Raw genomic sequence first — 10596 nt, forward strand, 5'->3', positions numbered from 1 at the left:
TATATGTTATCGCGCGCGATTCGTGAAAAAAGGAGGGAAAAAGCGCGGTACTTGGGATACCGATAGATAAAAACCGATTGATTGGCAGGGTATGGATAGGGGATCGGCGAGGGTCGTATGTTTATGACATTTTACCAGTCGGGCTTGATGTGGGTACACGCGGTATAATCTTCCGGAACTCACCTCTCGATGGTGAAGGCCGTGATGGTGAGAACGGTAGCGTTCGCCGAGGTCTCCGAGGCGAAGCTCTGGATAACGCAGAACGCCTCGCCGAATATGTACGGGAAGTGCGACCATATGTAATACATCTCCGGCGGCAGACCGAACACGAGTAGCAGCAGATCGGACACCGCGAGGCTGAAGAGGTAGTAATTGGTGGCGGTGTGCATGGACTTGTTGCGCGCGATCACCACGCACGTGGAGATGTTGCCGATCAGGCCCGTGAAGAAGATGACGACGTAGATCACCGTGATCGGCAGGACGATGTACAGGGAGTCCCGGCGGTCCAACGCGCTCTCGTCCCTGAGGAAGATCGGGCTCGAGTAGTTCTCGTACTGCGGATTCACGCCAACGGCCGTGGAACCAAGTTCCTGCAGGCTGTCACCTTTCGGGGGCCTCCAGGAATCCCCCGCGCCTTGAAGGATCCCGGTGACGTTCGCAATCGCACCCGAGATCATTCCGTTTCCTTTATCGGATCGGTATCAAGGGATAACACAATCGGCAAAGACACGCCTTGACTCCGTCAAGTGAGCAGATTACTGTCTGGGACTTCGCGGCCGAATCGGCAGCTCTCGAGTATCCCTTTTCGCTCTGCCTGTATTTCTGCTTTAATTCGCTCGCAGAATAATAAGTATTCTGGGTCGTCAGCTGAAATTGTCACGCGACGACGATGATTTATCCAGTGAGATGCAATTACGACGTCTTCTCTGGACGGTATTGACGTTTTCGCGAAGATCCCTGGTTGAAATCCCGACTGACGACCGATGGCTGTTGGCGGATTTCGGTCTAGCGTCAATATTTTTTCTAATAGTTTCTCACAATGAGATTCCTCCGCTGTTTACCTTCGTGTCGACCTGAAATTGCAAGTTTTCTCAAATTTCCTGCGGTACGTTCGAGGGCATCCGCCTTTCCAAGGGGCAAACATCGAACGATGCGATCGCGATCGAGCAATGAAATGTTGAACGGGAGACCGTCGCGTTCTCGATCTTCCGCATTTGTGTAATAATGATGTATTATGGATGGTACTACGGTTGGCAATGCGGATGGACAGCGGTTTCCGTCATCCGCTGATTAACGAGACGACATTCCACGTCCTCGCCGTCGCTTCGATTAATTTCGATCAATTTGCGCGAGAATTGAAGGGCCGCCTGTATTCCTCAATTAGGCCGACGTGCAATGTTGTTCTTCCCCACAGCTCGCCTTCGCGATCGATATAAGTTCCAGCGTGACCCTTCGTTAGCGCGTTTAACGCATCTCTAATCGCTTGTCATACAGAATAAACTGACTGTCTCGCTGCATCACGAGTCTTCTACAATCGCTACAATCGTCTTATTTCGCGAGAGATCGGCTCGAGCAATTATCCGCGTCCGTTACGCCAATTATGTAATGAATCCGCTAATATAGCCATTGGCGCGGGAATCTGCTTGCGACGTTGCTGCGTGCACGCATTAGTGTTGGTCTACAATCTTGCTTTAAGTAAGCTGCAAGCCTTAAGCCGTAAGAAATTAACCAATCACAGGTGAGAGTGAGGGGAATAAATGCCTGTGGTTGGTTAATTTCTCACGGATTGAGGCTTGCAGCTTATTTAAAGCAAGCCTGTAGACCAACACTTCATTCATTGCGTCAACCGCGGGATCCCTTACGGAAACAAAACACCTCAGTTTTCAGTGTTAACGCTCGATTGTCCGAATTTGCTCTCAAATTTGGGCGTAAACACCCCCAGACTTAAGTATTTACACCCAAGTTTGAGAGTAAATTCGGACAATCGGGTATTAACACTTGAGTGTTTTTTCTTGAGTGTAAGGGATCCGCTCCATTTTGCGCAAAAACTGCCTCTTCACAATGGTATCGTTAGTATATAGAATTATTCGCGAAATCCGCCGCTAATGAGAGACGGACGTCTTCAAAAAGATCTTAATAGCGTGCGATGCGATACGATTTCCAGCCGTATATGATATCCTTGTTCGTTAACAAATATCCGCTTTCCACATTGTCACCATTGTGTTAACTGCTCTGACAAGAGTATCGCCTTCCGAATATATACGCTGACCTTTTAACGAAACGCGTCTTTAGCCACGGCCCGGGCGATATATCCGCCGCCCATTCAATCTTCAAAATATCGTGTTTCCCTAAGTACGACAAATCGCTATGGGGACGGTAGAAATACGATAATCCTGTTTATCGAAATAAAATCATGGTATTAAGCGCAAAAAAACGGCCCGACGTGCAAACAATTTTATTTTTTGACTGTTATATCGCGATTTTTTATTTGACCAATGATCAATTTCTACTGTACGAGTATATTATGTATATATTTGGAAAGGGGAACAAAGGGGGGGAAAGTAAATCGATCAATTTTATCATTTACACATTGCAAAAGTCCTGGAAAGTCTCAAGAAATATGTACATTATTAAAAATTTAAATAATTTTTAAAGAAATTACATACCAATCGTGTCGAGTGCATCGACAGTGTCAAATTAAATTATGATACTTTAATTTTATGATATTTCGAGTGGCACACATTTTACGTACACAATACATAACGTTCGCGACTCACGCGAGAAAACAATTTGGCAGATACACTGGCTGTAATTCCGATAGCAATAAAATAATTCTCGATAACTGATTACTTTCCTCTCAATGCCAATGAATGTAAAATATGTTTATCCATATAAATGCAAAGATCATCGATACGGAACAGTCCCGGCATTTATTCACGAGCCACGTGAGCTGCAGTTGCGGCCGACATTTACGCTCGTCGTTTCTACAAAACAAACTAGACGTCCCGGCCAAAAATCACAAATCGCGCACAGCACGTCACGTTGCATTCCCGACGGAGGCCTAAACCCGTTCTACGCCGTCACGTTCGCGAAAATTGTTTCCACGCGCGCACGAGTGTAGTCATCTCCTCGCTCGTAGCCTTTACGATGATGTTGTCATTGGCGACGCGGTGCTTTCGTAAACGCCATTTATCGAATAGAACGGAAACACATGGATGCTATTTTCGACGCGGCCCGTGCTCCTAGTTAGCATCCAACGTTGTCTAATTGTCCCTAATGAGTCATTAGCTATCTTCACTGTTCGAGTATATTACATATATTTAAAAAGGGGAACAGAGGGTGAAAGTAAATTGGTCAATTTTATCATTTTATCACATACCGCAAAAGTCATGGAAAGTCTCAAGAAAATACATTATTGTAAATTTAAATAATTTTTAAAGAAATTACGTACCAATCGTGTCGTCACGCACTATCCGGAAATTGCCCCGCGCGAAATTAGCACGAGAAACTCTCTAATTTATTCATCTTCACGTTTCTTTCGCCATCTCTTCAATTTTCGACGCGAATCTTTTCGACTTCTGTATTTCGGGATATCTTGTTAACGAACTGTCCAACATATATTTTCGACAGGTAACTGTCGATTTTTATTATGTGTCACAGCATCTGACTCTTATTTATCACGCTGGACAGTCCTCGTGTAACAAATCCCATCTTTTATCTCATAATTTTAAAGCGCGTGAACTTTAATTCTGCTCTAGTTATTGCGTTGACATGTCTAAACGCGAGGAATGCTATTAGCTCAAATAATTTACATTTTAATAACTCAAAGCTACGATTGGTTCACAAATAATGCATGTATGAGCTGCCCTACTTGCATCGCATTAAATTTTAATGGAAAATTTCTCGATAAACGCACAGTTGGTATTTTTTATTTTAGCAAAAATTTTGAAAATCACTCACAATGCCTCTTCGCAAAAAAAAACCCCCGTGGCTTCTCTTATCCTCGCTTTCCGTATTTGCAGCAATTTCCTCGTTAACTTTCTTGGCAGCGTGACGTGAAATTTTGGAAACGTTGACTTGCCGCTCGGTCAATAGATCGTGGTCCCATTTTGTCAAGCCTTAAAGATTTAAATAGGGACCCCTGGCACATTTCAACTTGTCCCTCTTATAGCTGTCACGTATATTTATTATGTTGCCGTATCCTCATTCGAGTTTTATTTATGAAACAGCGTGTGCCAAACTTTTAAAATAACGAAAAAACGTGTCTCGATACAATCCTCATTTCGCGAGACATTCTACGACGCATCTCGACCGTGACAAATAAACGCGTAGTTGTGAATCCCCCTGCGTCGCTTTCGATTAAGCTCTTGAGATTCGAATAGTCAGAATCATTCGTTTACGTTACGCTCTTATCGAATCGTGAACCAATTCCGCAATGCTTATTGCACGCGTTCATTGGTGCAATGCGATTCTGCGAATGCCGCGAAGTTTACTCGCGTGGCTTCTATCGAGAGAAATTAGGTTCCTTCGTGTCGCTTGCACTTGTTGCACTTGGAATTTTTGTTTTTTTTCCTCTCGCCAACGTCCAACGTATATTCATCTCTTCTTAGAGTAAAGCAGGAATTTTTGGGGATTTCAAGCAACACGAACAAGCTCATTGTCTGCATGCAATTAAATCCCTCGTACCTCTGCCAAGCATCGATGTGTTAATTAACAATAATTCCCGGTTGGGACAATTCGCGATATAACACAATACAACGTGCAAAGCTGGAACAACAGTCCAGATTAACGCGCAATGATCCTTGTTAAAGCAATATGCAATGTTATATTTCCATTAACATACAGAGCTCTTTGTTGGAACAACAGGCTGCTATCGATCGGGAAATTAATCCTTCATTCGTAGAAGGCGTCAACGGGGAACTCCATCGGGACCATAATTCAGTCTGTCATCTGATCCGAGCTGGATTCGCATTATCACCGAACTCGGCGCAAAATGTGATAGGGAAACGCGAGAATGTGACGCGTCAATTGACAGTCGCGAGCGTTTAAACCCAGTTTCTTTCTCGAAACAAAACGTTGGGAAAGTGCAGCCTCGACCGATCGATCGCCTCTGATTAGGACGGCGCTCGTGCGAAATTGCCGCGTACACTTGATAATGTGTACGCGTAGCAATTTCTCGTTCAACCGAGATCGAACGCGACGTAAGAGGCCGAAACGCCTCGTTCGGCGATACTCAAATTTCGAACAATTTCGCGTTAAATCCGATAATTCCCGTAACAAATCGAATCTTTTATCCCGTAATTGAATTGTATGAAATGTTCGATATGCGTATGTAACAGATTTTTTACAATTAAATAACGTAATTTAATTAGTTAATGTAATATTTAATTCGTATATTTTTCTGGTGAAGTCTTCAACATTGTAACTCCTTAGCTCTCGAGTTTATACAGTTTTGTAAGCAAAGTTTGATAAAATAAAGTCTCTGTAGCAAAATTAAAAAGATATTATTCTTATTTCTTACAAATATACTAGTAGAATTTGCGAAGGTAAGGAAAGTAAAAAAAATCTGCTTATATTTTCGGCTCCGAAAGGAATCTACTACAGTTCCTTATGTACGTGAACAAGAGGAGTCAATTAGATTATTACATCGCGCGTTTTAATGTCATGCTAATGAGATTAAAACGGATCGATTAATTATGACGGACGACTGCGTGCTTTGCAGAATTATATTTGTTAGAAAACTCTGTTTTCAAGGCTAGATAAATCTCGATATTTCTCTCTCTCTCTCTCTCTCTCTCTCTCTCTCTGTCTCTCTCTCAAATGTCGTTAATCTTTCTAACAAAGTTATTTTAATACTTTGCATTAGTATCGTCATTATTAATGAGATAATTTATAAACAAAATAATTAACATTTTAAATGAAATTATAAAGCTCTGCTGGTGGATTTTGTATCTGGTTTATAATGAAAGATCAACAAAATTAAGCATGGTTATTTACCGTGAAAATATTAAGCTTAGCAAGAGAATTTATCGTAAATATTATTTTAAAATTCCATGCGCTCCGGCTTTATTACGGAAATATTAAAAAGGGATTTTATTGACAAAACACATTCGCGGACTCTTTCTTCATTTATAAGACAGCAGCCTCTGTAATATCCAATTATTGGAAATGACATCCCTCTGTTATGATCGCGCGCAATATTCGCGATTGCAGCTTTTAGTGCCATTGAAACCGTTAAATATCGATAACGCGGACCATCTCTTAATACAATGGAATCTTATACGTGGAAATTGCGCTCTTCCTGTAGTAAATTTATTTTTGAGTCATTGTTTCACGCTACAATTATTCAATATACTAATTTTACTTGTTTTATCGATAATTTTTTTTAATTATAGGAACAGTCATAACTTGAAATCCGTGTATTTAATTTTAACATATAATACGTTGTGCTTATTACTTATTACAGCGTCAGTGAAACGCATAAGCATAATTTGTATTAGAAATAATAAAAGATTGGTTTAAAATAAAAAATTGTAATACATTTTACTTGGTAAGCACTTTATCCGCATTATGCATCGAATGACGAGGAGGAAACGACAGTGTTGCGAATGGGAATCAAATGAACTTGACAGCGCAGGAACACAGATAAGCGCACTTGGTCGGAAAACAAAGTTATTTATCAACACGAGCGAAGTTATTTATCACAACGTACAAGTTTTCCTCGTATATCTCTTTAGTAAGATAAAGCAAAATGTTAAGTCAACTTTTAAATTGTTCCGAACAGTTTACCTAATCTTTCTGCAATATCAACACGGAGAGAATTTTCTTTTAAAATTTACCCTGAAAATTGTGTAATCGTGGGGCAACATGGCATTTTGAACAACTTTATGAGAGTTTCTTTAAATTGTACCACACATTTTACCAGTAAAATGTATACTAAGTATAATTACTAGTAAAAAGTATGGTAAAATTTCAAAATTCTTCAAAATACCAGTTGTCCCACGATTGTATAATTTTCAGGATAAATTTGAAGAGAAAATTCTCTCCGCGAAGCTGCACTCTTACTTTTCTATCGTTACACTGTAACGATAGAATTTCTTAAATGCTCAATTACAGTTTTCCCATTTGCCACATATATAAACAAAATTGTCTCACAAGAAATTACGGAGACAACTGTCCATCGATTCTTTGACTTGTTGCGTAAAGAATAATCGCTAGAAAGAGCGCGCTCCGGTTAAATTGTATTATGGAAATGTATTATAGATCGACGATGTAGCCACTGTTAGATTATTTTCCAGGAAAGCGACGCGTCTCATATTCAAGCCGCCGTTTATCATCGCAAAACATTCGATCGCATAAATCTCAACGACGATCTACTTCGAAACTGGAGCGAGCTCGCCCATATTCAGTCGCATGATGCATGCGACGATCATAAATTTTAATCCGGACCCGCACTGTCTGGCGTCACCTGTTGCATCGCGATTTCGCAAACTTCCAGAAGACGATTTTCAACCGTTCTGGAAACGTTGGATGCTCCAACGTCGCGACTACTGTTTCCCTTATCATTTCCAATAATCGTAATGGCAGCATTAATTCATACCAAATCAACTAGTAGAATTCTTCGTTAATGTACTTTACAGGATCGTGAAGCTAAATTTTGTTACACACATGAAAGGAAGTTAATAATATTTAAATATTATTGAAATTTATTTGGAAATGTATATTGTTGTATCTGCATGTTTTCAAGGAGCGTATATTATACGTTGTGTCGCATTACCTGTGGAAATTTGTATCGCGTTACCTGTGGAAATGCATGCTACGATACGCACTTTCCTGCACCCGTGTCGGTTTCCTTGATTCACAGTACGTCATCACTTGTGTGTCTCTGTTCATTCACTGCAATAAAAATAAAATGAGAGCGAAGGCCAAACGTTAATCTTACGACAGCGTCAATTTCGTGACATGAATCATTGTTTTAAAAGTATGTAGCGCGTACCGTTTGTCTAATAGAACAACAATACTTTGAGTGTCCGACACATGGGGTTCTGTGTGTACAATTTTTAGTTACTATTTTTATGCCTATTTCCTAGATGCAAAGTTGTCCTAGTATCACGAATTTGGTCGTTCGATACAATAATTTACTGCTATATTTTATTTCAACACTCAAACGGTACTTTACTTTTTCCTGTTATTATCTATGACAAATTAATCCTGCACTTTCTCTGCACAATTTATATGTTTTACAATTATCGATATGTATTTACTTGACGACTGTTACATTCGATAAAAGTCGAAAAATTCTACATACACGATCGTGCACAGTGTCCTTGTATTTGATTCTCTTTCACTATATCGCGAGATCTGAACATCACATCATGCCGGGGAAAAAGCCGAACTCGATTTGGCGTGGAAATGTTGAATCGCCCCTGGAACATAGCGCGTGCCGAAGACACCCATGGTGGGAGTTTTGCGCCAGCGCGAAGATCTCGACCATCTATTACCTATACATATTCGTATCACAGTGTGAAACGCGATCTACGGGGGTAACAATATTTCATCTATTAACTTATAAACATATTATTTATCATTGTGTATTAACTTTATACTGTTATTATAAAAATTTCATGTCGTATATTTCACTAAATTTATGACAAAGACCAACGCTGTAAAAACATTTCTCGTAGTGTTTGAATTGTGAATATATGAATATGTTTTTGAAACAATTTACGTAAGTTACGGATTTTACAAGCGCGATTAATTTTAATTGAATTTTAAATGTCATAAATACACGTTTGTGCGAAGAGCATTTTGATAGAAAAGTTAGGAAAGTCGCGGTAACACAATCGTAGAAATCCTGCGGGCGCTTTAATCGTAAACTTTAGTCCGTAAACACCTGCTGCGTCCGCGGGATCTAAAGTGACGCAGTAAAGGGAAATTTATGGCGAGGATAAAGTTAAGCTCTCTTCGCTGTCACACAAAATCACATGGACATTTCATTTACTTGAAAACTTCCGGTTTCCCCTTGCAATAACGCTTAATTGCTACTTTCGACGGCTCCTCGATAACGTAATTTTTCATTAGCGCCTTTCCCTCGATTCGGTCCATTCTTTTGCGTCGTTGCATTCGATCATATGGTTTTCAAAGGATACCCTTCGATATCGTATACCTTATACGGTTTACTTTTTTTACCCGTTTAAGCTCACCGTATACCTTTTGCACTCGTCGGACTTCTACTTCGACGCGACATAGTGCATTTTATTGGTCGATTAAAAAAACTATTCTCTCCAGGAAATTAAAAGTCGTTCAACATTATACGCGTTTATGCATGAAATATTTGCATGGAGTGGGGCCTTCAAGTTTCAAATACTCTCATAATTTATCTTTCTTTCAAAAGTAGTAGCTTGTATACTACATCATGTTTTGAATGTAAGCCAAAAGAAAAACTTTGCGTAAAAATTATTTATCTTTACATAAATAATACACTAATATATGCATAATACTAATGTAAAATATCCATTGTTTAAGAGAAAGTGTATCTCCTTTTCTTATGTATCTTATAAGTCAAACGCGTACGCGTAATTAACTTCAACGTAGTCTAATTGTTATTTATTTAATTTCCGAACTTCTTCCGAAACTCCTAATATCGATGCACAAACGACCATATTTCTGTCATGACCATAATTTCTTTTTAAATATTCCGATGGCTAAGCTAAAATACACTACAATTTTTCGAATTTCTCCGCTCATAGAGTTTAAGAAAATTTGTGAGCAAAGCTTAAGTAAGCTATATCTCAACTAAATAGGGGAGACCGGGGCGAAGTCGTCATCGGGGCGAAGTCGTCACTATAGTTATCTCGAAATCTATATGTCATATAAATTTGTTGTTAATATTATAAACGCTATTTATGATGTCTACGTAATCAACGGAGTTTAGTAAAATTATATATCAAGTTATGATTTTTATTACAACAAACGTATTTTCAGAAGTCAAAAGTGAATTTTTTTCCGTATCGAAAGTTTTTAATATTTTAAATATTATTGTTTCTTAAAATCTCGAGATAAGTTATTCCAAAGAGTAATGCATGCTGAACACGAATCTAGTGAAGTTTTTTCAGTTTTCTTTATTTATAATATTTTATAAGCGACTAAACTTGAAATCTGTGTCCGGGGTGAAGTCGTCATCAAGCCATCGGGGTGAAGTCGTCACGGTTACGACTAAAATCGACTATTGCCACTGCGTCGAGAAAGAGAGGCCGGCCCCCAAAAAATGTCACGTAATTACAACCGCAGCCTTCAACGAGCAGTGGGCGGAAATCGAAGTCAAGGAAGCAGGAGTGGTCCGATTCCGACAGTGATGACAAAACAGAAAAATGATTTTCTTCTAATTATTTTCATTGTATTTTTAATTAATGTTAATTAATGTAAATGTTTAAATTTTTCTATTAAAAAATAATTAATAAAATGTATTCTATCGTATTTCATGATCGAAATTATATAGTTTCATTTAAAATCTAGTCCGAGAATGGACGACTTCGCCCCATAGGGGTGACGACTCCGCCCCGGAAATTTTGACATTTCAATTTTTGCACCTTTGCC

General features: G+C 39.4%; 1 protein-coding gene across 5 annotated transcripts in view; it reads right to left on the minus strand.

Moving 5' to 3' along the window:
- Positions 1 to 8514, minus strand: part of LOC105568093 (neuromedin-U receptor 2-like) — a 23723-nt gene extending 15209 nt beyond the window's left edge. For 2 of the 5 annotated variants that reach the window (XM_012023482.1, XM_012023477.1), the window contains exons 1-3: positions 8309 to 8514; positions 7802 to 7896; positions 184 to 1073 (exon numbers count right to left, since the gene is read on the minus strand). In XM_012023482.1, the coding sequence (XP_011878872.1) occupies positions 184 to 677 (494 nt within the window). In that variant the 5' untranslated portion in view covers positions 678 to 1073; positions 7802 to 7896; positions 8309 to 8514. Of the gene's footprint in view, positions 1 to 183; positions 1074 to 2666; positions 3143 to 7777; positions 7897 to 7996; positions 8280 to 8308 lie in introns of those variants that run through there. The other 3 variants (XM_012023478.1, XM_012023479.1, XM_012023480.1) reach the window with 3 other exon arrangements.
- Between the last annotated feature and the right edge of the window lie 2082 nt (positions 8515 to 10596).

Source organism: Vollenhovia emeryi, unplaced genomic scaffold (genome assembly GCF_000949405.1).
Source record: "Vollenhovia emeryi isolate VEMERY1.0 unplaced genomic scaffold, V.emery_V1.0 DF939131.1, whole genome shotgun sequence".
Lineage (NCBI taxonomy): Eukaryota > Metazoa > Arthropoda > Insecta > Hymenoptera > Formicidae > Vollenhovia > Vollenhovia emeryi.